Below are 27,329 nucleotides of genomic sequence, written 5' to 3' on the forward strand. Positions count from 1 at the left end.
TAGCTTAAAGTAATGGATAAGCAGTTGATATAAATAGCTAACTTATTAATCAAGTGTTAAAATAGTGAGCTAATCGATAAATGGTTGAATTAGTTAGATAACAGAGATGGATTAATGGTTAAAATTAATCAGCTATGAAACACTGTGGGGAAACCGGGACAACGGTACAGGGTGAATTGAAACCCCGAACCCCTAAAGCAGGAAAGATGCTATGTAGAATAAATTATAAAGACCGTGAAGTTTTCAGTCTGATCCATGACGTTCCCCAATAGGAGGGAAGCTTTCAAGTTTTTTTTTTAATTTATAGAATTTACGGAAAGTTTTTAATTCAACAGACACGATAGCTTTATCAAGTAATCAGTGTGGATGTCGTTAGAATCCACACATACAACACGGCCGTACCTCCTAAGACAGAGGCCGATACATTACACTAAACCCCAAATTTGTTTAAAAAAGAAACGGAACACAAACGTAATGGCGGCGTTTATCCAGCAGGTGGCAGCAACCGGCCTACGACGAGTTCTGAAAGCGGACGAGGAAGCGGAACTTCGTCATTTCTTTCGATTTCGCATTTGTTTTGGTGAGTAGAAAGTAGTCAAGTTAGTCGGAATGAAACACAATCAACTTCCGTCCGGGCACTTCGACTTAAAATATCTATTGTTGAAAATGGATGTGTTAATACGTACTTTAACTCACAACATGAACTAAAATGCGATTAAAATTAATTAAGCAGTGATTTTTTAGTTTGTTTTGCTTTGAATGTCCCGACGCACACGTACAATTTGTTCGAAAAACAAATCTCCTCTTTTATTTTGAAGGCTAAATCTATCTTCTTCCGGTCGCGTTTCATCTGACCGTGTTTAACTTGACGCGCGGCGATAAGGCGCTGCCAAGTCTGGTGGCAAAGTATAATTTGTGTAACGTAACGTATGCAGCCAAAATCCTCTGCCATGACACCTTAAAGGACTGGCGGCAGGCACGGTTTCATGCTCGGTAGGTGACCGGAGTCAGTCTACGTTTCGCCGTTGAGCCGAGACGCTGCGCCCCCGAAACAAAAACGGCTGTGCGGACGCCGCTACAATGAGCTCGGAGCACCAGAGCGCCAGCGAGGACGCCGACGAGTCGCAGGACAGGCCCGACGGCGGCAGCGTCTCCGACAAAGAGGAGGACCCCGACATCGACGACTCGGACGAGGACGATGACATCGCTCGGGAGGTTACACCCTCGCTGCCCGGGGGCAGCGCGGACCGGTTGGAGCGCAGCGCAACGTCCCCGGCGTCGGAGGAGGGGAAGCCCCGTGGCGAGCCGACCGCCGAGCCGCACGCAGGGAGCGGCGGGGGCTCCGGCACCGAGAGGGGGCATAGCCTGTTTTCCTGGCTGCAGAGCAGGACTATTAGACGAGGGGTGTTTGTAGACCCAGCTAGGGATAACTTCAGGACAATGACCAGTTTGTACTGCTCTATGAATCCGGCTGTGGAGTCTGTCAACCTGAGCACTCAGACCCACGGTGCGGTGTTCAACCTGGAGTACTCCCCGGACGGGTAAGGCAAACTTTTTGGCGTCCACATTTTAGGCCTCTCACCCGGAGTTCACGTTCACAGGGTTCCCACTTTCCTGTAAATATCTTTTGAAATGTGAAACAGCGCAGCGATGGGGGTTTGAGAAAGTCTGGATACGTGGCCTGGAAAGTGCTTGAATTTCAACATTAAATTCACCCTCATAATGCTTCCTCTCTCTGGACTTCACCATCCGAGGATCCCTTCACATGCATGCCGAGGAAAACCGGCTGCTTGATATTCATGTCGAAATAGCAATAGTTCACAAGCACATTTTTTTTTTTTTTTTTGCCATAAACTGTCAATTTAACAACCTAACCTTAAAACCAAAACACGACAACTTGAGGGTCTTGAATTTCTCTAAACAAAACCTCAAAAGGTCTCGCAAAAGCCGGTCACAGTGAGTACGGCCGATGAGCACACCCCGGGTACAAGCCTCGGGGACCGGACAGCAGATGTAGGAAACAAATCCTGCGGCCAAACCAGGTCAAGCTGTGTCCAGTCTGGATCAAGTGGCGAACACATGCCCTGCGTTCACAGTGAGGTCTTCCTGAAGGGTTTGCACTTTTGCTCACCCTTTGGACCTCTCCATCTTTGAGCGTAGATGAGGAAATTGGTTTCATGGTCATGGCACAGTTTTAATAATCGTATTTGCGTTATTGCTCATGCATCAAGGTCAGGGATGCAGTGGTGCGTAGGTGTAAGTGAAATCTGGGTTATTCACTCCTTTGTTTTTTTGCCGGTAGACTAGACAGTGTATAGCTGACAAAACGTGAGTTTCCGGAAATGTGTCTCTGTCTGCTGATCAGTTCCTTATGTTGGGGATTGTTTTATCATCTGACGGGCAGGATGTCACCGTATTAAATGATCTTTTCATGTAACTCCACATCACTGATCTCGATCCCAGCAGTGTCATAAATCCAAGAATGGTGTCCTGTCTGTCCACACGTTGGGGACAATTAAAATGTCTTCTGTCACACGGCCAGAAAGTTCAACTCTTTCCTTCTCCTGTGTGATTCATGAGTGTCTCCGATTCGTGTGTCCGCTCGGCTTAGGTCTGTGCTGACTGTGGCCTGCGAGCAGACTGAAGTCCTGCTGTTTGATCCCATCTCGTCCAGACACATCAAAACCCTGACGGAGGCCCACGAGGACTGTGTCAACAACATAAGGTGCATTAGGATGCCAACACGATCCTTTTAAACCGCCGTTACTGGTCGAGCGCGGAGGCCGGTAAGAGCCTTCAGATTCATGTCAGCTGAGAACGTAACGTAAGGTTTTTCTTGGACCGTCTCTGCCCTACAGGTTTTTGGACAATCGTTTGTTTGCCACCTGCTCTGACGACACCACGATTGCATTATGGGACCTCCGTAAGCTGAATTCAAAGGTCTGCTCCTTGCACGGCCACGCCAGCTGGGTGAAAAACATCGAGTACGACACCAACACTCGTCTCCTCGTCACGTCTGGCTTCGACGGCAACGTCATCACATGGGACACTAACAGGTCGGCCATCATTTATAGTGTGCGCCCTGTACATCTTAAAGTAAATATGAGAGAGAGAAGATCTAAAGGTGAATGTGGGGATTACATCTTTGTGTTCTTTGCACCTTTGAGTGAGCAGACAAGCGCTTTAAAGTTTTTGTGTATATATATCGTGTATACATTAAGCGGATTTTTTGATTATAAGGCCACATTCATTGATTGATTATCAAGATGATTGATTATCATAAGTGCTTTCAGTTAGTTTTCTTTCAATCGACTAGTCATCTTTTTCTTTTTTTTCTTTTTTTTCAATGCTAATCCCAGTAGCTAAATGCGGGAAAATTAATTTTTGTCTCATGTTTTGGGGTCAAGATCCCGTCGCTTTTGCCACCTGGAAAATAGCCTGCTGCAGCAGTTACGTCAGGCTGCACCAGCGGCTGCACATAAAACCCCAACCAATATATCACTGACTTTTTATCAGTCTCTTTCCTCATCTCTCCATCAAATAAAACCTGTAACTTTACAACTTTTAAGGTGGATACATTTATTTGGCTATAACTCAACCCCGAAAACCTGATTTTATCTCCTGAAGAAAAACCCAAAGGTGATGATTCAAAATTTTCTTTAATTTGTGACAAATCAAGACAAATCATTTTAGGGGATCTTTCTTTTTTGGGTCCAAAACCTGCTTGTTGTTGAACAGTGACTCCCCACATTATGTCTGATAGCTATCAAACCTTAAAAAAGCAAAAATTGCAGCAGATTTTGCAAGAAGTCTGCCTGTTGAGCCTTCTGTAATTGTTTTCCCTCTGCAGGTTTACAGAGGATGGCTGCCCACACAAAAAGTTCTTCCACACCCGCTACCTAATGAGGATGCGTCTGACACCCGACTGTTCCAAGATGCTCATTTCCACTTCCTCAGGGTACCTGCTCATCCTCCACGACCTGGACCTCACCCAGTCCCTCGAGGTGGGCAGCTACCGCATGCTGCGAGCCCGACGGACTCCCCTCAGCTCAGGTCAGATCAAAGTCTCTCTTTGCAATTTAAAAAAACACAGTGGCCATGTGACAATTATTTTTTATTACTGAAAAATTCCCAGATATTTTGTGGCTTTTCTTTAATCTCTATGTTGTCTTTTTGGTTTACCTTTTCTACTTTTTACTGTTCTTACTGAGTTGATTCCTTTTTGTTAAGCTTACGCTGCTTTTGTGCCAAAATAAGTGACTGATCAGTCAGTTACTTGATTAAGAAATAATTAATCAGCTGCTTTGAGTGTTGAGTAATTGTTTTTAGTCCTTAATATAAGGTAAATATACAAAATATTTGCTGATTACAGTTTGATAAATACAAAGAATTGATTTTCTCCATTTGATATAATTTTTATGTTTGGGTATTTTGGCTGTTGTTCAAATTAAGTCAGCTGTTTAAATGCATCACCTTGGTCTCCGTTAACTTTTTGAGGTTTTCTAGACCAAATATTAAACTGATCAGTTTCCAGTTTAAAGAAAATGACTTTCGACCCTGATGTGATTCTGCAGATGGGGGCACGTCAGCATCCAGGTCGGCTGGAACTCCTCGCCATGGAAATGACTCCAGCAAGATCCACCCTCATAGAGAAGGTCAGACAGTCATGGTACAAAACTGAATGGATAACTAATGAGGTTTCTAGACTATGAAATTATCAAAAACCTTTTTTTTTTTTTTTTTTTTGTTGCAGGTCTTTCTCCCCGGAATAGTCTGGAGGTTTTGACTCCAGAGATCCCTGGAGAGAGGGACCGAGGGAACTGCATCACCTCCCTGCAGCTCCATCCGAAAGGCTGGGCCACGCTGATCCGCTGCTCCAGCAACATGGACGACCAGGAGGTGAGAGACATTTGGCTGCAGATTCACCTTTTACCTCGAAGCTGGTTTTCTCTTCATTTTTATAGATCTGAAAGCGAAGCGAGATACCTTTTTATTCATCTAGATCTAATATGTAATTTATGACCTCTGTTGACCTCTGTTGGTGCACTATAGGAACTGCATCATCATTGTCATCACTCGCCCTCAGGACGTCTGAACCCTGAAGTCCGTAGCTTGCTGCTTTGTGCAGTACGGCACCTGTTGTCAGCTTGAATTCACAGCTGTTACTATAGATTGAACCGTCCTGTGCTCTTGCTCTTGACGTCCGGTGGCCGGTAACTGACATAAAAAAAAAATTAACTCCTGCTTTAATTTGGATACCAGTAAGATTGCTCTGAAAGTAGCTACATGGGCTGTAATTATTAGGTAGCTGTCACCAACCTTTAGAAACCTTACTTTGAAAAATATAAACGTGTTTTATTTACACAACTCAGAAGAAACTGAAGGGTCTCGTGTTAAATGTTGTTAAAACGCAAGTAGTTGTACAAGACCTTTGCCTGCATAAAATAGTCTAAAAGGGGCTAAATTTGATCTTAAATCAGAAATGTTCTGATCATAAAGATGTACAGATGAAACGAATCTATTCAACGCAAAGTCCTTTCAGTATCTGACAGGTTTCAATACCTAGGCTAAGGACTCATTTCATGCCCTGCTCACTCAAAGATCAGATGCAGAAAACCTTTGCTTTTCTAGACAAAGTTGTCTTTGTGCGGGTTTTCATTCTGACCAAATGTTAGTTTTCTGTAAAATGGGTCGAATTGGATTGGATTGAACCTTATTAACGCAGTTGTTTGTGGAGATTGCTCCTAATTCATGTATGTACTGTACTTTGTGTGTCCTCGTTCATTTTCAAATAACCTCACCAGGACCTAAAATTGGGTCACGTTAAACCATTTTAAATACAGTTAATTTACTGTTTGCCGTCAGTGCAGTCCTGCTGTTGGATGATCATGTGATTATGATGTTCTCATCACAAACAAAAGCCCACTGATGGCTGTTTGGTGTCGCTGTGGTTCCTGGACCAACGTCAAGCGTCTTTCCAGCGATGACACCATCGTTATTAATACTTTCAGAACCTGGTGTGACGCTGACTAATATCCCCCACATGCTCCCCCATCTTTTTTTCCCTTCTCTCTCCAGTGGACGTGTGTGTACGAGTTCCAGGAGGGAGCGCCCACTCGCCCGCTCGTCTCCCCCCGCTGCTCCCTCCGCCTCACCCACTACATCGAGGAGGCCAACGTGGGGCGGGGCTACATTAAGGAGTTGTGTTTCAGCCCGGACGGACGGCTCATCTGCTCGCCGTATGGCTACGGTGTCCGCCTGCTGGCCTTCGACGAGCGCTGCGGCGAGCTGGCCGACTGCCTGCCCGTCCAGACCAGCTGCCTCAGGGAGATCCGCTCCATCTACTCGCACAGCGACGTGGTGCTCACCACCAAGTTCTCCCCAACACACTGCCAGCTGGCCTCGGGCTGCCTCAGTGGACGTGTGGCCCTTTACCAGCCCAAGTTCTAGCACCCGATGCTGTCAAAGAGCGGCGCGCTGCAGACCTGGGTAGAGAAGTACTAATCAGGATTCCTGCAGAGACCTGGAAAGCCTGGAGAGATATTGCAGAAGCATTTAGTGTTTTCCAGGTTTTATAACTTTGATAGTTGCACAAAAAATCTGTAAAAATATTGCACTGCCCCAATATATTGTTTGTACAACTAAATATTTTCTATCATATTAGACCCTTGTCATCTAATATATGCAGATATTTGTTGTGCAGAACTAGTATTTATCCACAGAGTGATATGGTCTCTTTAGTATCATTTAATATAAATTATATCAAAACCATCAGAGGAAATTACATTTTTAAACAATTCTCAAAATGCAGGAGCCCTAAATAACATTTCCTAGCATTTGTTTTAAAGTGCTCAGCGGACCAGATGGGTGGGATGTATGCATGCATGTATTTAAAATAGTGGGACACATGGTCTAAACGTCAGTATTCTTGGAGGCTGAAGTTTTCTTTAAAAATACTTATAATTAAAATATTTCAATAATGTGAATTTTCTGAACCTTAATGAAAACCCCACCCATCTGGCACCTAATAAGGATAAAGTAAACCTGAAATATCGATACTTTAAGCACTTCTAGACCCAGGTCTGCAGCTGTGAAGCAGACTGAGTTTGTTTGGGGGAGAGAGAAAAAAAAAAAAAAAAATTTAAAGAAGGAGAAGACATCGGAGACTTCGGCTCTGGCCCCCCGGCCAGGCTGCAGCACTGGATGGAAACATTTAGCCTGTCTGACCCTAAACACGAAAAAAAGACCTTGAGGCAACGAAACAAAAAAGGGCAGTTGGGTGTTGCAAACTAGACTTCGACTCACACTGAGGAGAGGGTTTGAAGTCCAAACCTTGAAGCTCTTGATCGTTAAATCGAGAGATGCAACATGGCATCAGTCGAAAAAAACAACAACAAAAAACTCTACAGGTCATCTATGGCTCTTTTTCATACTAAAGATTAATTTTGGTCTCAATAGCAGTAGAAAACTTTAACCTATTTCGAGACTCAGCACACCTAGATGTTGCTGCCTCGGGACAAAAACACTAAGGATGCAAACGGATATATTGATCCATTAATTCTAACCAGACAAACAAGAAACGGGCGCTCGTGTCTGTCGTCTGCACTGTCGTTGATCGTCCTGACTCTGCGTCCTCCGCCGCGGATCCTGTCGCTCTCAGCTACTCCGCTCTGCTCATGCCTTTTTCTTCAGGTGCTGCTTCTCTGCTCAAACAATCTGAACTTTGACCCCCGACTTAAAGGACCTCATCATCAACGCCTTTCTCCTGCGCACATGGACGGTGGTTTCTCCACTTCTTACTTCCTGTACCTTTTTTTTTTTTCCCCCCATCTGTTCCCTGTTTTCACTTTCATAGTCTTTAAAAGATTTTTTAGTGGTTTTATTGGTGTATTAATGTCAGCACTACTTATGGCACGGTGTTTGATTCATTTGACTCTATGGTCACTCGCCATTGTTTAGGCCGCGCTTGGACTAGCTACATAGGAATCGCTTTCTCATTTCTCTCCACAATTTGTGTTTTTATCTTAAAGCCTGTGAATGGAAACTTCATGCCACCTGGACGGTAGAAAAGTCCAGCTGCTGTCACCATCTCAGTTTTCAAAGTATCCCACCCTGGACCTTTTCCAGACCTTCTTTCTTTACAAACCAGTATAGCACGATTTTCAAGGAAAACAGCATTCATAATTACACATCTTCTCCCTAAAAGATAAGGCTGAGGGGGGAAAAAAAAAAAAAAAAAGTTATGGATTCACAGAAAGTTTTCCCGTCTCTCAGTACTTTATGATTTCCTTAGTCAGTCTGTGGCACTCAACCCAAGCCCATTGGTTCCATTTGACGATGTAAAAACAGCTCACAAATATGTAGTTTCATTTTTCTTTAAAAAAAAAACAAACAAACAAAAAAAAACAACAAAGCAAAAAAGGTTCAGTAATTCCCTAACACAGCTGGGCGCTGTAGTTTTTAGCAAACATAAATCAAACAGGAGTAAATAGTGAAGTTCTTGGGGACTACTTTCAGCAGCAGATCAATACACATTCGGTGCACTGGTGAGTATTTCAGCAGCAGGATGGTGTATGTTGGATTAAGTCAGAATAAACCAGTGTGTCCATGTTCAGTAATGAAGGAAAATGTTGGCCAGTGCAACGGAGTGACTTGCTGATGTGTTTTTAATAGTTTTCGGACAAACAATGGAGCACTGTGGCATCAGTAATTGGCCTCGCAGACAACACAGATTTGTTCATAATGAGAAAAGCATAGAAAAACTGCCAGCCTCCCCCTCAGTGGCTTTCTGACTCTTCGGCCGGCGGTGTTTGGCAGAAGAATTTGCCTCAGCATTGTTGGTTTCATGTTCACGGGATTGTTGCCAAGAAAACATTCGACTCGATTTCTGAACCACGTACCTCGTTTTGTTCAGTATTTGATTCTTTTCCCATCATCTCATCCAATTTCAAACTTTTGCTATGTTGTCATAAAGGTGACCAACCGGGCCTTTTTTTTTTTTTTTATTTGCTTCTAGCAACAGAATAGCTTTGACTGTTTAACCACTGTTGATGCTTTGGGTTTACAACCAGTGTAGTATAGCTGCTGTAAGAGCCAAGAACATGTGTGGATGTTACACCTTAACGTAAACTGGTTACAGTACATACAGACTGACTGCAGAATAGATAGTAATGTGCTGTTGCATAAACAATAGATAGACTTAAGCGTATCCTACTATGCATACCAGCCTTTATGAAGATTCTCCTTTCTTATTTATGTGAGGGTGATGCTCTGTGTGGAGCTGTCAGATGCCAAAATGTGTTTTGCGTGGGCAAGACAGTGCTTTGGATTAAAAAAAAAAAAATTCTGTACAACTGGCAAAAAGCAAAAGAACTGTTTGACATTTTTGGAAATGCGCTTATTTGCTTCCCCCGTGGAGAGTTAGGAGAGAAGACTGTTACCACTCCGATCCCTTTGCAGCAGCGTAAAGTGTGGCTGCAGTCGGGGGCCGAAAGTGAAGGGTCTTGTACGCTCGGCTGCTGCGGTTTTACAAGATACGAGGTGAACGCAGCATTATAGACGTCAGTGTTCTCAACTAGCTCGCAGCAGGAAAGTGTAATAGTCGTGTTTTCCAAAACGTTGGGGGGGGGGGGGGGACAAAAAAGTAAGTTATTGAGAGATTTGAGTCGAAAAGATGAAGATGTCTAAACACAGACGTGACTTAATTCCCAGTCACAACGCGGTCCTGTATGTAAGAGGAAGGATGCTTTTAACACTTTGTACCTCAGTTAACTGCTCAAAATGTGTGTTGTTTAGTGTGTGTGACAAATTGAGTCGTGTTTTTTTTTTTCTTTTTTTACTTTCAGTTCAGTCAATTCAGGGACTTTTTTTTCCTTCTTCTGGAATAACCAACTTCTCAACTTACAGGCATTAAGTAATACTCAAGAATAATTTCATTAATAGACTGCTACATTTATAGTGGTTTTTTTTTCTTTCTTTTTTTTTTTTTTAAATTGACTGAGCTGAAGGTTAAATGTCCAGCCATGCTGTATATTCACTGCTGCTTTTATTTCACTTATATCCACAAGCTCTTCGGAGAGAAGTGTCTTATCTGCCATTTTCACTTCAGGTATAGCAACTAAAAAAAAAACAAACCTGGGTTCATTTTTATGAATTTGTTCTTTTTTTTTTTTTTTTTTGTCGTCAGCCCTGTTCTGGGTTTTAACCTGTATTTTGTTGTGGGTTGATTGAATGTTCTCTGTAGTTCTTCTGTCGTTATCTGTGCACCGTCACCTCACAGCCGAGGGGGGTGGACAAGAGACAGAAACGTGTTGAATGCTCGCACTGTTGTTTCCTACATGGCTATACACGGCAAGTAATCCCGACAACGAACTAAAATGGTACTTATTATCACTGAAATAAAAGTTAAGCTTCTTTTGCACTGCCGAGTGTTTGGTGCTTGGGTCCAAAATTTTTTGCTTCTCAATATTTTACGGATTCCGATATTAAAGTTTTCACACATGCACAGCTGAGAAATAACCACTAGATGGCGGTCAAAGTCATGAGCTACCCAAGAACAGGCAATTTGTTCTAACCATGTGGTTCCCAACCTGGTCCAGACTCAACTACGGGTATCTCAACAACTATTAGATGGATTGTCATGAAATTTCGTACAGATGTTCATGGTTCCCAGAGGACGATTCCTGGTTACTTTGGTGATCCTCGGACTTTTTCATCAAGAGCCACCAGCAGGTCAAATATTTTACTTGTCCAGTGAAATATCTCACCATCCTCTGGACGGACTGGCACAAAATTTTGTGTAGACATTCATGGTTTCCAGAGGAAAAAAAAAAATCTTCTGTCTTTGGTGATCGCCTAACATTTCCTCCACCATCACCATGAGGTTGACCTTTATGGTTTCGCCATTTGGTGCAGATATTCAAGTCACAAAGAAGCGCTAGCGCGGCTGTAGACCCTTGCGCTGTTTCGTGTCCACACCACAAACTGATACTAAGGAGCAGGGTGTTCACAGTGGAAACGGGACAAAAGGTGTAGTACACTCCCACCAGACTGCTTACATACTAAATACTTTAGATTTCTGAGCCAGCTCTTGGATCTTGAACAGGAAATGGAGGAGTGGATCACAGCTGGAAAAGAATTCAAATTAATCCTGGGTGGTGATGAAACAGCTCCAAAAAAATCTTGGAAAACATGAAAGAAAAATAAGTGTTTAGTGTTAGGAAAAACATTTTGATGGCTGTGAAGTTTAACTGTCACTAGCTTTCCAAGGCTGTAGTTTGATTCCCACCCGATGTCACACGTATTGTATTATTTCCTGTTAGTACAGAATAGTAAATTACGTTGACATTTTTGCATTTTAACTGCAAAAACAGATTACTATGACTAAGCGTATATAGTATTTACAGCATAGGATTTCTGTAGCATGGATGTGACCCGTAACTTTCCTCTTGTTTCCTCCTCTTTCCCTTCTCCTTCAATCTTCTCATGACCCTTCGTTTTCTATTTTGTTTTTGTTTTGTTTCTTTCAGTTCCAAGCTGTTGTCCCCCTTTCTTTTGCCTTAAGTTGAGATTTAGACGCTACAATATAGATGACACAAATAAGGAACGTTTATTTGAGCGTTCATGGTCCCGTTGGACTTCATACAAACACACAAAAACAGACACAGCGTTAGAAAAAACATCACACATATCAGGCCAGCTGACACTTGAATCCTCAACTCAGTCTCTTTACAGCGTTAATGATGAAGTGAACAGTTAACAAACTAAACAGAAAGACTAGTTAAGTGACTTTGAAGATTATCACTCAAGGATACCTGTCCATAAACATGTAGATGGCCATTATCCTATCCAGAACTTGTTTGTGCAACTTTTTAGAAGTTATGTTGAATCTTATGGTTTTTGGCTTGTATCTTTGTTTTTGTATAAAAAAAAAAAAACCCTGCTTTTTGACTACCCTGTCAATGTTTGTAAGCGTTTGTGAGACTGTCATAGGGTAATCTGACTTAAAGGATCGGCACACCCAAGTACAAAACTGTGGAATTTTAAAGTTGTGTGTATTTTGAAACCTCAGCACACAGAACTGTCTGCATGTCTTGATATCTCTGGAGCTATGCAGAACATTTTGTTTTTGTAAACTGGGTGAACTGACCCTTTAATATCAGTAACAGTAGAAACACGTCACTTTTCCCAGGTAGCATTTCTCTCATCTTGGAATGACCTTATTTAACCCATTACCCAGCTCATCTCTGAGGCTTCCTCAGCCCGTCGTCCCCTCTCCTCTCATACTCTCCGGGCTCCGGAGGACCGAGCCCTCCTCCTCTGCAGCAGCTGTTCCTGCTGCAGCCGCTGGCTCTCCCTGCGGCGGTTGATGGCCTTGGTGCTGGTGCGAAGCTTACGGAGCCGCAGAGCTCGGAGGCGCAGCTGAAGGTCCTGGGGGATCTTCCCTCCTTTGGCCCGGACCTCCCTCAGCCTCTGAATGGGCGTTTTGGTGAGGGTGAAGTCGCAGACGGTGGGATGTGGCTCAAGCCCAACGTTGCATCGACGCGCGGACGGGAAGTAACCCTCAGCCCAAACCACCACCTTGTACTCGCCCGGGTTCATAAGACGCCAGTAGTCTCCGTCAGGAGCTACAGGAGATAAATGCAATCATTTACAAAGGGGGAGACAAAAAAAGATTTCTTGAGCTAACTGAGCATTCACTTGTCTAAAAGCTGAAGTTCATCACATTCAAACAGACGTTTCGTTGTCAAGTCTTGTAATTACTTGTTGGTGTACCATTTTTGCACTTTTGTTTCTGTTAATGACTAACTATAGTTCCCAGAATGCCAGAGAACAGTGGCGAGCCTGCTGCATTCTGCTGTGGGTTTGTGCTGGTGGAGAGAATGAGAGCAGTAGCCTTGATGCAGTAATACTGAAAATTTCTCATCGCACCCAGGTTACCTGCTGTTGGTGCACAAATTCTTATCTCTGCTTCTTCAACGAAAGATTTCTCGTTGCGCTGTGTTTCTGTGAGAAGGCTTTTCACGCAGGTTGAACTATCAAGTCACGCCATTAATATGTGTGTTAAGGTTGATTCACTCATGCATGCTTTGTTTGAAACAAACGTTTGTCCTGAAACTTTTTTTTTGGCTCTCTCAGTTTGCTATGCCGTCAGTAAAGAAACAATAAAAAAAGACAGAGGGAGGTGTTATGAAACACTAAAAGCAGCTTCAAAAATCAGGAGAAGAAGAATGAAAACAGAGCCATGAAGTCTACTGGCTGACCTGATCGGATGTCATGGTCGTGGTCCTCCACCTTGATTACAGCATCTGCAATTCCTTGTTTGGTCAGCTTGTCCCTCACCACACCTTTAATCCCTCTGTGAACCTGAGTGAAGACAGAAGGCGCCATTGTCAGGACACGAAGAGGACAGGAATTTAAAAGAAAAAAAAAAAAAAGGACTGATACAGATGGAATCTGTATTTCCTGACCTGCTCCATGTAAACCAGCAGAGACTCCTTGTTGTTCTCCCACTCGATGGGAAGCTCACTGACATGGGGGAACTTATCGCAGGACAGCTCCACCGTCACCTCAAAGCAGTTGGTGTGCAGGTAACTGAAGTCATTCATGCCTGCAGAAAACACACAAATGTGCATATGTTAAAGAAAGACAGGTTAAAAAAAAAAAAAGATGTTTCAGGAAATGAGAATTTGAATCGATTTGGGGTTTTTTTTAATGCAAAAAAGCTGATGGAAGGCCTTCATTTCCGTGTGAGCTCAGTGCACAGAAGGAAAAATAAATCCACAAGGACAGGAAGTAAGACATAAAATACAAATAACTAGAGTTTGGTAGATCTGTCTTGAATCCCTATTTTAAATAAAATTAAAACAATGTTCCTACAAAACATTAAATAAATATAACATTCATAGACAAAATGCCCATTGCTGTGCTGTAAAAGCAAAACTCAAAGGTTAATTCAACGAGAATTCTCAGCAATTGTGAGAACAAGTAGTACACTCAAGAACAAAATCCCTTAATTTTCCACCTTAAAACAACCTTCAGTGTTTCAAATAAGAATTACGTGCATGGAATCTGTACCTTTAAATGGGAAAAACAATTTAATTTGATCCTTAACAGAACAACATTATACCCACAAAGGTAATGAATCTCTTTGATCCACTAAACTAAGGGGTTTAACCACTAATTTAGCTTCTCAAGGGGACTTTCTCTGAACTTGAAAGTAAAGAAAATTTGTAGCGCAAAATTAGAGATTACAGAGATCCTAGTTTCAATTAGGAAGTTGTTTTTTTCTGACATCAACTGAGAGCAGCCGACATCCTCTCTAAACGCTCTGCACACAGTATTTCTGGACCAAATCTTCTCAGACGGCTCTAATTATCCAAATTTGTACCTTTAAATTATTACTTAAAGGTACAAATTACATGCGCGTAATTCTTCTCATTATCCAAAGACTCACTGCCGGGGACGGTGTGCCAGGCTCCACCGTTGATGATGTTGCTGTGTGCCTGGAAGTCCTCGTAGTGGCAGAGGCGGCGGTCGGGGTTGGCCATCACCAGGTGAGTGGAGGCGTAGACGGAGGCCAGCCAGCGGAAGAAAGCGTTGTCTGCTGTGGGGGTGTTTTCCTGAGGGGCCCAGTCGCGGGTGCAGTCGAAGGGATACGTAACCACCAGTTCCCCGCCGTGGAAGTTCGCGCTGAGCACGAAGGGAATGTCCTGCATCCAGCTGATGACGGCGCGGGTCTCAGGTGCAACCTGGACAGTGGTGGAAATAGGACTCAGGTTCTTTACTCAACTAAAAGCGCAGATATATAAATGTAAAACACTCTGGTACAAGTATAAGTGTTGCACTAAAATCCCACTTAAGTTAAAGCACAGAAGTATCATCGGCAAAATGTACTTAAGGTATCAAAAGTACTTGCTCTGCAGAGAAATGGCCTCTGTAAGTTATATATTATAATACATGACATTATTAGATTGTTAATACTGATACATCAATACGTAAAGAGCACATGACTGTTAGAACTGCTCAAGGTAGTGCTCGTACTCATACAGACTGGTAGATTAGTCTAGTGGTTTCAAAGGGTAGCAAAATAAACTGGGGGTTCATCAGATGATTAATGGGAAAAAAGAAATGTGCTACACAAATTTGTATTCAATTTTTGTACGTTTCTGCAATTTTTGCCTTTGTTTGTGAAATGTTGGATCATTTAACCTCTTGGGGCCTTGAAAAGTTATTTTAGTGATCCTTTGGTAAAAAGCATCTTTGGTTCCGTAATCCTCCTCCTCTGAAATTCTTACAGTATATTTATAATTTGCTAATATTTTCTACATCAGGGTATTACTCTTTTGTCAGAAAGTAGAGTCTGTTCTCACTTTCGTTCTTAATAACACAACCAGGTGGCGCCAAAGTTTCAAATCCTACCCGTGGTGGCTCTAACTAAATCCCTGAACTTGCTCAGCAGTGGCTATTGACTGTTACACTGTTGTGCAAAAACAAGCTACATCTCCTTACAAAAGCGTCTTCTTTGGTGTAGTACTCTGGGATGGGGATGTAGTGGTTGGAGACTTTGGAGGTATCCCCTGCTTTCTCCTGGGCATCCCACATGTTGTTGTTCAAGTCTGGAAAGTTGTGATTCAGGTCGATTCCTTCAAAGCTGTATCGTCCGTCAGCCCAGCCGGCCAGTTCTGAGCCCTGCAACAGACCAGTCGATCAGAAACAGAATCAATAAGCACAACGGCGTATGGTGTGATGATATAATGCCAACATTTGTTTCCGCTGTGGCCTTCCTACAGGCTCACAATAAACAAATGCGTATAGCGGTCACCCTCCAGTGAATAATGAAGATAGCTGGTCAATGCATCATCATTTGACAAAATGTAGATCGCAAATTTTGCTAAATCTGGCTGGTCACGAAGCAGTTTTGTTCTTTTAAAGAGTGAAATTTCGACTCCTTTCAAGACTTTTAAAAATCTGGGCTCACTGCCTTTCAATATCAAAGAAGCCTCCCTCTCTCTGCTCGACTATTACACAACCGATGTACAGTTAAGGACGAATGCGCCCCCCCTTTACATCCAGTTTCAACAGGTAATACATCACACTCCGGAAGGAAAAGCAATTTCATGGGAATTTTACAGCCCACAACACAGTCCTCCATTCCTCCAAGTTTGTCAAGATCAGACAGGTCCTGCCTGAGACGCCGCATATGGTCAGGGTTTATATTGACAGTTAAATATACAGTCGTCCCCTCATTAGGCCAGTTGATGTACTTTGCAAACATATCCCAACCAAACAGTGTGTTAATCATGAGTGCCAGAAAAAAATGCAGCAATCCTGTACCCGTCACGGATCTAAGGTTCAGGCAAAATCAGGTTTGTAGTGCTTGCAATATCTCCCACACAAAGACATGGGCTTTTTGACAGGCACAGCTCAACCTCTAGCCCAAGTCCACCCCTTTAGATTCATCGACTGGGGAGATAAAGCCCCAGCCAAGGAAGCAATGTGCCCACTCTCCTTTAAACGTCTCGGAAGAAATAAGCATATTAATTCTAAGCCGTGTCACTTAAAGCATCACCCACCTTCTTGTAAGCTGCTTCATACCCATCGGGGTTCATGGAGGGCAGGAGGTGAATTCTTGTCTCGGTGACCAGTCGCACAATACGCTGGTTGCCCTTCTTGTACTCTCTGCAAAAGTACTGCATGAGGTTGAGGACCAGCTCTCGGCCAAGAACCTCATTCCCGTGCATCCCCGCCACATAGCGAAACTCTGGCTCGCCTGCCAGGAGTAGAAATGGGAGAGTTACTGTACCTGCCACGCAATAAATGTAGAGAAATTCATCTGGGTGGCATTTTCTGTGCAAAGACGTAACATACAGAAAAAAACTCATACGAAAAGCTGAATTTAAAGAGGTCTCGAGTTAGATTTTATTCTGTAGGTCGAAGTTAAAACCCAGAGCAACATCAGGAACATATTCAGTGTCTCAGATAAAACTTTCAACCCTTCTGTATTGTGTAAGGCAACAGTGTGGACCTGGTCCACAGCGCTTTGCCAGTAATCACACATGGATTGGCCAGGCTTCATGTCAGACATTCCCGAATATAAAGCCTCCAAAGACACGAGATCTCCACTCGATACATCAGCATTTAACTTAAGAATCCGAGATGTGCATCTCTGCCCCTCTTCTCCTTGAATTTAGCAAAAAAACAAGCCATGGATCCACACACATTTGAATCAGCTGTTGGGACTTTAATAACCTAAATTCACATCAGTCCCCCTTGAAAGAGAAATGGTTTTGAAATGTGTTTGTACCATTTCTCTGGGAAGAAAGAAAAACAAGCTGTACTTGACTTAATTTATTTAAACTTGAAAGCTGTAGAGAGGCCACAATTCCCTGCATCTGAAGACAATATCGCTGTGTTCAATTTCAAACTGCTATCAGTTTGTTTATACAAAGGAGGCCCTCTCTGCAAGACTCTCCCGCCTCAGCGTGTAGTGTTGCTGCAGAAAAACCAGACTGTATAAACACCGGAGGATGTTGAACTGGGCCCCTGAGCAGCTAAAACTCAGGGCAACGGGACGAATTCTGGTCCAGGGACTTCTGAATTCAAGGTTTCATCTCAACTCGTGCTCACAGGAGAAAAAGTTTATTTGTTCTTACCGAGTTCATGTTTGCCGGGGTTATCCGAGATCTCCATGACGTAGAGTTTGAGGCCCGTGTAGCTCTTCCCGATGGAGTAGATGCGGGTGATGTCCGGGCACTCCTCGGCCACAGACTTCATGAGCTTCAGGGATAAGAAGACAAGTTGGACTAAAAGCCTTCAAAGGGTTAAAATGTGAACTCTGGGGAAAATCTGCAAACAGTTAAGACTGTGAGTAAAATTCTTGGTATTAGCTTTAGGGGAACCAAAGGCCTCTCAGCCGTTCATCGCCCTCTAACCTTTCTCATCTCTTTGTAGTTGTGGTGTCTGAAGTCCAGACTGTCCTTCAAATCCGGTTCTCGCTCTGAGGCGTAGACGTCAGTTGGATCTACAAGAATAGCACATGAAGTTTTTAGCAGCTCGGTTTCCTTTTGTTGACTGACAGAGTTACAATTATCCTCTAAAACGTCTCAACATTTTAACGTATTCTGACATATTAGTCACTATGAACGTCTTTGTCTGAAAGTAAACCCTTAAAACGAATCATTGCTACTCAGACTCTGCAGGTGTACAGCAGAGTATTTTTGCGTACCGTCAACACGACAGCCGAGTATCTCAGCCCTGAGGCAGATGGTGCCGTTGGGGTACCAGGTCTGCGGGTTGATGCGGATGAAACGGGCGACAGTGGCAACAGGGAGGACTCCGAGCACTGAGGTCTCTGGATTCTGGTTCCCTTGAAATATCTGTGCAATTCAATGTGACATCGCATAGGTTCGAACATATTAGGCTCTTCTGGAAAGGTGCGTTGAGACATTTACATGTAAAACTAGAAAGGGGGAGCATGTACCTCTGCCAAGGCTGCACAGTCCTCTAATTCTATCGTTTTAATAATGGAGAGCTAGACATTTTCATCCATGCAAGGAGTTTTGCTCCAGGGATGGGAGTGTCCACCACTTGGGTTCAGGCTGAAATATCTCAACACCCATTGGATGGATTGCCATGAAATTTTGCACAGACACTCGTGGTCCCCAGACGATGAATCCTGACGACTTTGACGACCCTCCGCTTTTTCCTCAAGCAACACTATGAGGTTGGCATTTGTGGTTTTAAGTAAAAGGTTTGGGGAAATATTGGATGGATTGCCGTGAAATTTGGTACAGACATTTCTCTGGTGCCATTATCAGGCCAAAAGTCTATTTGCTCAGTACCTTGTTTATGACCATATTCCCAAAGAAGAACTGATGGCATTCCAGTCAACCTCCGCCGTACTTTGTGTTTAGTGCTAGTCAGTTGGCGATGTTAGCATGCTAACATGCTGAGCTAGGAACTTAAGTGGCATGAAGAGAACAATAAAGCAGGTTATAAATGGAAGCTGGTTTGTTGAGGCTGCCTATGGAAGAAGAAATTAGCCAATTTGTCTCTTCTTCGTCCCTTCTTGTCTCTTAAGTGTTTGATTCCGAGAGATTTGACACCAAAATTTTGACATTTACACTAGATATTGTAGATTTCTATTAAACTCCAGTGTAGCTGCACCGGAAATAACTCGGCATGACTTCACATACTCCATCGTTGGCCAGTTATTGGAAATAAATAAATGGACATAAACATCATCCTCAGCTGTGCTTTGCGTTTAGTGAACTGTTTGTTTCATGTCCGGGTCTTTGGAAAGAGTTCAGACTTTCCCAAAAAAAAAACAAAAAGAAAACCCAAAAAACTGCGACACATTAACAACACACTGACATTTGGAGTTAAACAAAAAGTCTTTAGGTCGAGGTGCAGGTTTATAGCAAACCTTAAATTTATTTGTATTTCCAACTGCATGTTACAGCTTTCATAAAGGTGCATTTTAGCGTGAATAATATTTTGATTTTGTCTTAGTAGAGGCAGCATTTGGCAACTGTTATATAGCGCTAGCGTTTCCAGTTTCTTGCTACACTTTCTTCATCTGTGTTCATTTTAAATTTGTTTCTCTGCATTTTTGTTCACGGTACATACTTCGCTTCAGCGCAAACTCTTGTAGATCTGTTTTCTATTTGTATGAGGTCCACTGGTCACGGCTGGTACATTCCTTAAATCATAAAATACAAGAAGTAGTTCTCACCGCTTCCTCTGTCCCATTCTTGCAGGTTTCCCAGTTCACAGAGTCATTACTCAGCTGCACTTTGTATGTTTGGACCCAGTCCCAGCTATAGCGAACACCATGAAGGAAGAGAAATCAGTTTTTAATAGACTTCCAATTTGTAACTGTGCCATCAGCTTGTCCACAAATGATTTGCGTTTTCAATCATTTTACTGTGTTGAGAATCATTTTTTTAAGTGGATCTTTCATTTAAGAACAAAAACTCTTCATTTTTTTTATCCTGACACTACCTGACCTCCATATGGAGTTTCGGCCTTGCAGGATGACTCCAGTGAAGAGGGTGAGGTGGATGGCATCCACCTCAAGCCACTGGTGCCGGTCTTTGTACTCTGCACACCAGGCTCCATCGTAGATGTCCCCGTCTTCAATGCCAGACTAAAAGGAGAAAAAAAAAAAAAAAAAATGTTCAGAAGCCATTAAACCAACCAGAAATGTGAAGCATTGCATAAGATTTCGGTATTGACCTGATTGTAAAATAATTGCTTTCAGACTGCAGACTGCAGATTTTAGACTGTAGAACAAGAGGGGGTTTGCTGGGGTATTGAATAACAATGCTGGCATCTTGCTGATTATTTTCATGAATTACTAAGTGTCTCTAATCATTGAAAAAGTAAATAAAAGCGCTCAACAAGACGGCTCTCTACTGGAAATCCAGTCACTGCAGTTTTAGTACAGTGGTAATTTTACATGCCAATAAAAGCAGAGGAAAAAGAGAGGTGGAGGGTGTTGGCATCCCGCTTTACTTTATAGTCCATTAGTTTCAGAAACATGCAGTGGAAACTATGGATGGAAATAAAATGAAGTGAATGAGTGAGGACATAGGCATTAGAAGATATTCAAAGTCAATATATTCAGAGTGGTTAAGTTTTACAGCTTCATATTGAAAACATTATGTAGGAACTTATGTAGGAGCTTGTTGAAAATCCTGCCTCCTGCCCCGTCACAGTGGGCGGGACCTCGCCTCAACCAAACAGGCCCCCACTGAACCGATAAGGGGCCTGGTTCAGGCCCTGCTCCGTCTCTTCCTCCGCCTGCTGCAGCATGCTACCTGTCCGTAGAGGGCTGGCCTTTTCTCCAGTCCACCGCACACTGGACGCATTATTTGCGTGCGACGCGAGTTTTTGTTATGATTGCTGCTGCGTCCTTTTAGAATGAACATTTATTGGTAAAGTACTGCTATTGGATTCAGATCTATTGGACTACCTTTGTTTATCGGTTACTGTAATCATCTGTAATTGGAAATCCTTCAGAGGGGCAGTAAACGGTTGAAAAGCTCTCCTCTCTGGCCCTCCTACTTTAACTGGTGAGCCAACGCAGAGGGCCTTGAAGTCAACCCTGCTCCCACAACAGTAGCTTTCTTACAGAACTACTCTTGCTTTGACAAAGACTGAGACTCAGACACGTGACGTTGTACAAAAACATTAACTGAAGTTCTCCCCTCTGTACAGCTTCAGACTTCCCTCTTTATTATAATTTAGAGCTGAAACAATTGGTCCGTCAACTCAGTCAGTTAATCAACTCTACCACTTTGGTCCAGACTGAAATATATCAGCAAAAACTGGATGGATTGCCATTAAAATTTGTACTGGCATTCATGGCATTCAGGATTAATACTACTGTATTTGATGATCTGCTGACTTTTCATCTAGCGCCACTGTGAGGTTGAAATTCAGGATGAATTCTAATAACGATGCCGATCCCCGAAGCACCACTGTGCCCACAGCCTCGGAGAGCCGCTAGTGTGGCTGTAGACTTTCAGTCAAGCACAAATGCAAAAAATGTGAACATTTGCTTCCTTTCTTTGTCTTACATGATAGTAAATTGAATATCTTTGGGTTTTGAAGTGTTGTTGGGACAAAACAAGCAATCTGAAGATGTTGTTTTAGACTGTGGGAACGTTTTGAATGGACAAAGAATTCAGCAGATTAATCTAATGAAAATAATCCTCAGTTTCAGCCCTGTTCTAATGGTTTTTATAGATACAAATATTTATTTTTGATTATCTTATAGACCTCAGCGGTATCTTTCCAAAAACACGCTCCAAAGCCCTTATCAAAGCCCAAATGAAACATGTGCAGTGATGCCTCTAATCGTCTGACTACACTGTTTCCTCATGGGCTTGTTTCCTGAGCTTCCATCTCTTGAAATGGACGACGCTGAAGACCCTTGGGAAAGTGAACAACAGAGGTAGGTGTCCGGCTAGAAAGTTAAATTAATAATAAAGGAATTCTATGTTTATGTTTGAGTGGCCATAATTATGATGCAGGTATTAATCATGTTGATCTGCTGGTAGCATATAACCCGACTCCTGCTGCTTTTTCGAGCTTTACATGAAGGACCACATTGGAGATAAGTCTCGGGTTTTATTGTACATGTGAGTGGTTTGATGTCTTTTAATTTGATTCTGAGTTCCTAATCTTTTTGAAACCCAGACTGAGTTCCCTGTACTTGGTGTCTGGAAAAGACTGCGATCCAGCTCCGGACTGACCTGGATGTTCAGCCTCCCCCTGTGGGGGCCCAGGCCGGTCCGTTGGTAGGAAGAAGCTCGGAACTGGCTGTCGTCAACCCGCAGGGACTCCAGGCCGAGGGGAGGACAGTCTGGCAGGAAAACGACAAGCAAACATGAGATGAAATCTTCTTCGGGTTTGTGTCTGTGCTTGTCTGGATCCTTTGTAGAAACAGCTCTGGGACTGACTGCTGAAGGGTTAAACGCTCTTTCGGATTTTTCTGAGTAAGCAAACACACGGCTTATGCAACATGAGTTCCCTGCGGTTATTGTGTGGAATATCTCTAATCATCCTGGTTCAGCTCAGTGCAAGTTTGGAGGCCCTCTCCTCCTCCTCCTCCTCCTCCTCCTCCTCCTGCTTTTCGGGGGAAAAATGCAGATAAGTAAATCTGTGGAGGGTTTGAATGTAATTTGAGACAAAGTTGAGGGCCAAGAGCGTAAAGTCAAATCTTCAGGCGAGCAGGAAGACGAGTGCTGCAGCTGCAAGGTATTCTATGGCTTTGGGAACAAGCAATAACATTCCCATCAATCACAAACGCTACCTGTACTGGCAGGAAAGAAAAAAAAAAAAAAGAAAAAAAAAACACCTTTGTTCTCTTTAGGTCAAGGGATGTTTTCAAGGCAACATCCTCAAAATTACAGAAAAAGGAGCAAAGTAATGTTCTTTGGTTTAAGGGAGATTTACATTACCCCTTAAAACAAATCCCTGTTAAGAGGTGTGGTGCCGTTATTAGTCGATTCATTAATCAGTTGATCCACAGTCATTTTTCACATAAAGATTTACTTAGTTCCAGCTTCTCAAATGTGAACATTTGCTGGTTTTCCTAGTCTTCTGTGACGATATATACTGAATGTCTTTGGGTTTTGGACTGTTAGTCAGACAAAACCAGCCACCCCCCATTGGGCTACGGGATGTGATGTGATGAACATTTTTCAGGACTTTCTAATGACAGTAATCCTTAGTTGCAGCCCTAAATGTTTTGTCCACATGAAAAATAAAAGCGTTGGTTAAGAGGGTCTGGCTCTTATTTCCCCGCAGCTGTACAGCAACTGACTTCCTAAAACTAAACCTAAATCAGATACTTCTGGGAACTCAGTGAGTGAGCTCCCATACATGCGTCACACAGAAACGATATTATGTAAACTAATGTTTGATTTCACCATTTTAAAAGACTCTTATCTTAATCAGTCCTCTATAGAGCTGAAACCACTCGTCAACTCATTCTGGGTTTTTAAATGTGAACATTTGCTGGTTTCCTTGCTCTTCTATGACAGTTAATTGAGTGGCTTTTGGTTTTGGACTGCTTTGGACTGTTTCTGGCATTTTATAGACCAAACAGAGAATCATTTATAGCAAAAGTAATCACTTGTAAAGAAGCTTTGGCTCTGATTTACCTTCAGCTTTCTGGCCTGTTCCTTCTTGAATAAATGTGAGATTTTATAATTCAGTGAGATCTAACAAATGTTGAATCAATAAAAAGTTTAATAATGAAGCAATATTGAAAAATGATGACGTTTTAAAGACTGAAAAGGTGATCAATAGGTTAAACGGTTATTAAAAAAAAATCATCCTTAGTTGTGGAGCTAAATACATTATTCACATAAATCCAAGGCAGGAAAAGCAGTTGTAAAGATGTTCTGGCTCAGGTTTACCGGCAGATATCAAGTCTGTTCCCCGGCAATTACAAATAATTCAGTGAGCTGTAACAAATGTGGCAAGATTTACTATAAAAAATACTTTCACAAATTAAAAAAAAACAAACCTTTTTGCTCATAAAAACACTCGGCATCTACAAGCACAGTGTGTTGTGAGCTGGTTTGTGCTTTACGGGCTCACACGGGCTGAGCTGAGCGGAGGCTCGCTGGGTCCCTGAAGGCGTCATTTGTTAACCGCACTCAACTGCTAATTTAATTAACATCATTCACGCATAATTGGGGTTAATTAGCTTGAAGCATCTCCGGCTTCCCGCAGCCTCGCGTAAAAAAGTAAAAGTGGACCCGGCAGAGGTTCAGATGGAAAAAGTGACTTTTGTTCCTACCCAGTTGAGTTTTCTCATCTTCTGTCTCTCTGTCCCCTTTTTCTCCTCCCTGCTCCTCTTCGCTGTCTCGGCTGATGCGTTTGGCTTCCAGCTGTTTGCCTCCGACGGCGGCGGTGGTGGGCAGCTCTGCCTCTGCCGCGGCCGCCGTCGGTCGGTCCCCGCTCCGATCCCCCGCTGTCCCGCTTCCAGTCGCGGTCGTAGCCGTGTAGGTGGGGAGCGGATGGCTCTCGGTCGTCGCATCGATCGTCGTCGTCGGCGCTGCCAGAAAAATCACCGCGGCCAACAGGCACAATGACTTTTCCATCTTGCTCTTTGTTTTGCCGCTGCAGGAGTGGTGGTGGAGAAGAGGGGGGAAAAAAAAAAAAAAAAAAAAAAAATTCCCCAGACAGTTTATGTGGAGATGACAGAGCCAGACCTCCATCCACATCCCACCTCCTCCTCCCTCACGCTCCCTCCCACAATTCCAACTAAAGTCCCGCGAAAATCTGCGGTTCAAAAAAAAAAAAAAAAAAAAAAAAAAAGGGCTTGTGCGTTATTGCGGTGCACGTAATGTGGGCTGTGTGTCGGGCAAAATGTGAAAACGTGTGTGATCGGTCTTTGCTGATGCAAAAAGAAAAAAACAAACAAACACTGTAAGTTCACTTTGTTGAACAATTATAAAAAAAAAAAAAAAAAAGCACACAGTTGCTTTTGTTTTTCAAGTTTTCCCTCCTTTTGTTTCGGCTCATAACAGGAGGATGAGTGGGGAATGTATCAACAAAAAAAAAATACAATTCAAGTCAAGTCGGTCACAAATGGAATAAAGTACATTTAAAAGCAACAAAAGTTGACCCAAGTGCTATGCAATGCAATGCAATGTACACTGAAGCATGAAAATGACCCTACCTAGCTGCCATATCATAAACAAGATGGTAAACATATACATGCTGGACCAGTCCAAGTGAAAAGAAATCACTATTTCATTTGTCAGTACTGGACGAGTTCATTTCTTAATCAGTATTTGTTTTTTGTTTTTCCAGATCATTCATTCTAGTCTGAAGTTTTAGGTTTAAGTGTATTTGTCATCACCACTGTACAAAATGCTGTTGTATTTTTTTTCTATATTTTAATGACGTTATTAATTTTTTAGCCACGCTACAGTGGCGTCTAGGGACGGCGGTCTCGCTCAGTCCACCGCTGAGGCCCGGACCGAGATGTCTCCACAACTATCGCATGGATTGCCACAAAATGTTGGCCCTGACATTTATGATCCACAGAGGATGATCCCTAATGACTTCGCTGATCCCCTGACGTTCCCTCTAGCGCCGACAGCAGGTCAAAGTTTTTCACTCACACGGTGAAATATCTCAACACCCTTCGGAGGGACTGGCGCAAGCGTTTTTGCAGACTTTCATGGTCCCCAGATGACGTGTCCTAATAACGCTGGTGATATATGAAATCGAGGTGTATGTTTATATATGTAGAGCTGAAGTCATGTGTTTTCACAAAGGCCCCTAGGTCAAAGGTCCTCAGAGGGTGCCTTGCAGTTTGAATAGGAGGAAACGCTCTGGACGTAAAGCCATATGTTAGTGATGTTTTTCAGGAAAAACAACCGCCTTATTTAAGAGTCGGTGGTCAAGGCTGATTCTCAGGGCGGTTCATCGGCTTCACACCCTCTCACAAGCAGATCTGCAGATGCCTGACTTGACGCTGTTCTGCTTTGTAATAAACCTTTATATGCAGTCAAGACGGTGTCAGCGGAGTCTCCTTCATCCTCTTCACATCCTCAACAACATCTGATAAACTACTTTGGATGGTTTGCAATTAAATTTGGCACAGAAATTCTGTCCCTACAGCACCATCATTGGGTAAAAACTTCCATTTGTCCACTACTCAATCACACTTTACAGTACATGCTAAACTAAAGACATTTTTCAGCTGTACTATGTGTTTGCTGCTAATTAGCTCTGAGTCGGATACAAGGAGGTCTGGTTTGACGCCCGCCAAGTCTCCTGCTCTGCTCTTTGGCTTTTTTCAGGACGCGATGTTACGATGTCAGGGTCGGTGATAAAAAAGCGTTTCTGAATCCGCAGCAGTCGCGGATCAGAGGAGCAGGGGTTGCGGGACGACACCTGTCACCCGCCTTTTTTAGGGGATTGCAACTCAGGTGTTCAGAACCGCCGTGTCTGTTTAACCACAAAAAAGAAAATGAAAAACAATGATGGTACTGGAGGATAGACATCTCGCAAACTTTAAACAGTACATATACTTAGAGTAAATAACACAGAGACTACAGTCCCTCTCTGACACCTTATAAGCCGACATATACCTGTGCTATTTGTAGGCTTTCCTTACTGGAAACTGTTTGTAGGACATAACAATTCAACTCAGGCAGGTGCATCCTTTCAGCAAACTGCCACGATGTGTCTGACGACCTGCCTTTATCAGTTTACGTGTCAGTTCCATCTGAGATCAACCCCCTGAGGATATCGGTGGCTTTTGTGTTTTGGGTTCATACAGTAGAGTTTCCGCAGATGAACCTTGTTTTATTGGCTGCGCAGTGCTGCCTTAGACTTTTCTCTTTAGTGTATTTTACGAGTTTCATACTAATTGCTTGTAGTTGAACAAGTTTTATTTTTCTTGTGCAGAGTTTCTTGTTAGTTTTAGTTTGTCTTTTTCTCCTGATTCTTTGCCATTTCCCTGTCGATTTCAGGGTCTGGTGGCACTGCCATGTGCTCTTTAAGCTGCCAATCTACACCAGTGACTCTAACTGCAAAGCACTACAGTACAGCACCACAGGCCTTTTAAAATTTACTTTTTCAGCAAATATACTTCAGAAGTACATCTGCTTTCAATACATTTCTGTATTTGTGTTTTTCATGATTCATGCTTTCGTCACCTCCCCCTGCTCCTCTGTAGCTCTGCCAGCGTCATTTCCACCCTGTCGTGTTTCCAAATCATGACCCTCAGCTCCAGCTCCTGCTGGTATTTCATCAGGAGAACCCCTGTCTTATTTCCTGATAAAAACATC

At 42.9% G+C, this 27,329-nt stretch overlaps 2 protein-coding genes across 3 annotated transcripts; one reads left to right on the forward strand and one right to left on the reverse strand.

The window, feature by feature from the left end:
* The first annotated feature begins 877 nt into the window (after positions 1-877).
* On the forward strand, positions 878-9,328 carry wdr32 (WD repeat domain 32). Its single transcript, XM_040137098.1, has 7 exons — positions 878-1,541; positions 2,612-2,725; positions 2,859-3,056; positions 3,851-4,053; positions 4,575-4,655; positions 4,754-4,899; positions 6,079-9,328. The coding sequence occupies exons 1-7, from the start codon at positions 1,081-1,083 to the stop codon at positions 6,448-6,450; spliced, it is 1,575 nt and encodes a 524-aa protein (XP_039993032.1). The 5' UTR covers positions 878-1,080; the 3' UTR covers positions 6,451-9,328.
* Positions 9,329-11,598: 2,270 nt separating this feature from the next.
* Positions 11,599-24,653, reverse strand: cpxm1a (carboxypeptidase X (M14 family), member 1a). Of its 2 annotated transcripts, XM_040137096.1 has the most exons (13): positions 24,320-24,653; positions 22,263-22,372; positions 20,010-20,149; positions 19,736-19,820; positions 18,227-18,377; positions 17,934-18,022; positions 17,655-17,778; positions 16,575-16,771; positions 15,511-15,690; positions 14,456-14,750; positions 13,470-13,609; positions 13,263-13,365; positions 11,599-12,626 (listed from the first exon to the last, which is right to left on the reverse strand). In XM_040137096.1, the coding sequence occupies exons 1-13, from the start codon at positions 24,621-24,623 to the stop codon at positions 12,280-12,282; spliced, it is 2,265 nt and encodes a 754-aa protein (XP_039993030.1). In that variant the 5' UTR covers positions 24,624-24,653; the 3' UTR covers positions 11,599-12,279. The 2 variants fall into 2 exon arrangements, with proteins under 2 accessions (XP_039993030.1, XP_039993031.1); XM_040137097.1 differs by lacking the exon at positions 22,263-22,372.
* Positions 24,654-27,329: the final 2,676 nt, after the last annotated feature.

The sequence above is a fragment of the Xiphias gladius genome, chromosome 10, assembly GCF_016859285.1.
Source record: "Xiphias gladius isolate SHS-SW01 ecotype Sanya breed wild chromosome 10, ASM1685928v1, whole genome shotgun sequence".
NCBI classification, from domain to species: domain Eukaryota; kingdom Metazoa; phylum Chordata; class Actinopteri; order Istiophoriformes; family Xiphiidae; genus Xiphias; species Xiphias gladius.

What these genes read in the sequence shown, in the direction of transcription:
- wdr32 (XM_040137098.1), top strand. Translation starts at nt 1,081, where the DNA reads ATGAGCTCGGAGCACCAGAGCGCCAGCGAGGACGCCGACGAGTCGCAG. An exon ending in GATCCACCCTCATAGAGAAG is followed by an intron (nt 4,656 to 4,753) that starts GTCAGACAGTCA and finishes TTTTTGTTGCAG; the next exon opens with GTCTTTCTCCCCGGAATAGT. An exon ending in GCAACATGGACGACCAGGAG is followed by an intron (nt 4,900 to 6,078) that starts GTGAGAGACATT and finishes TTCTCTCTCCAG; the next exon opens with TGGACGTGTGTGTACGAGTT.
- cpxm1a (XM_040137096.1), bottom strand. Translation starts at nt 24,623, where the DNA reads ATGGAAAAGTCATTGTGCCTGTTGGCCGCGGTGATTTTTCTGGCAGCG. An exon ending in GGGGGAGGCTGAACATCCAG is followed by an intron (nt 20,150 to 22,262) that starts GTCAGTCCGGAG and finishes TTCTCCTTTTAG; the next exon opens with TCTGGCATTGAAGACGGGGA. An exon ending in ACTACAAAGAGATGAGAAAG is followed by an intron (nt 17,779 to 17,933) that starts GTTAGAGGGCGA and finishes TTATCCCTGAAG; the next exon opens with CTCATGAAGTCTGTGGCCGA.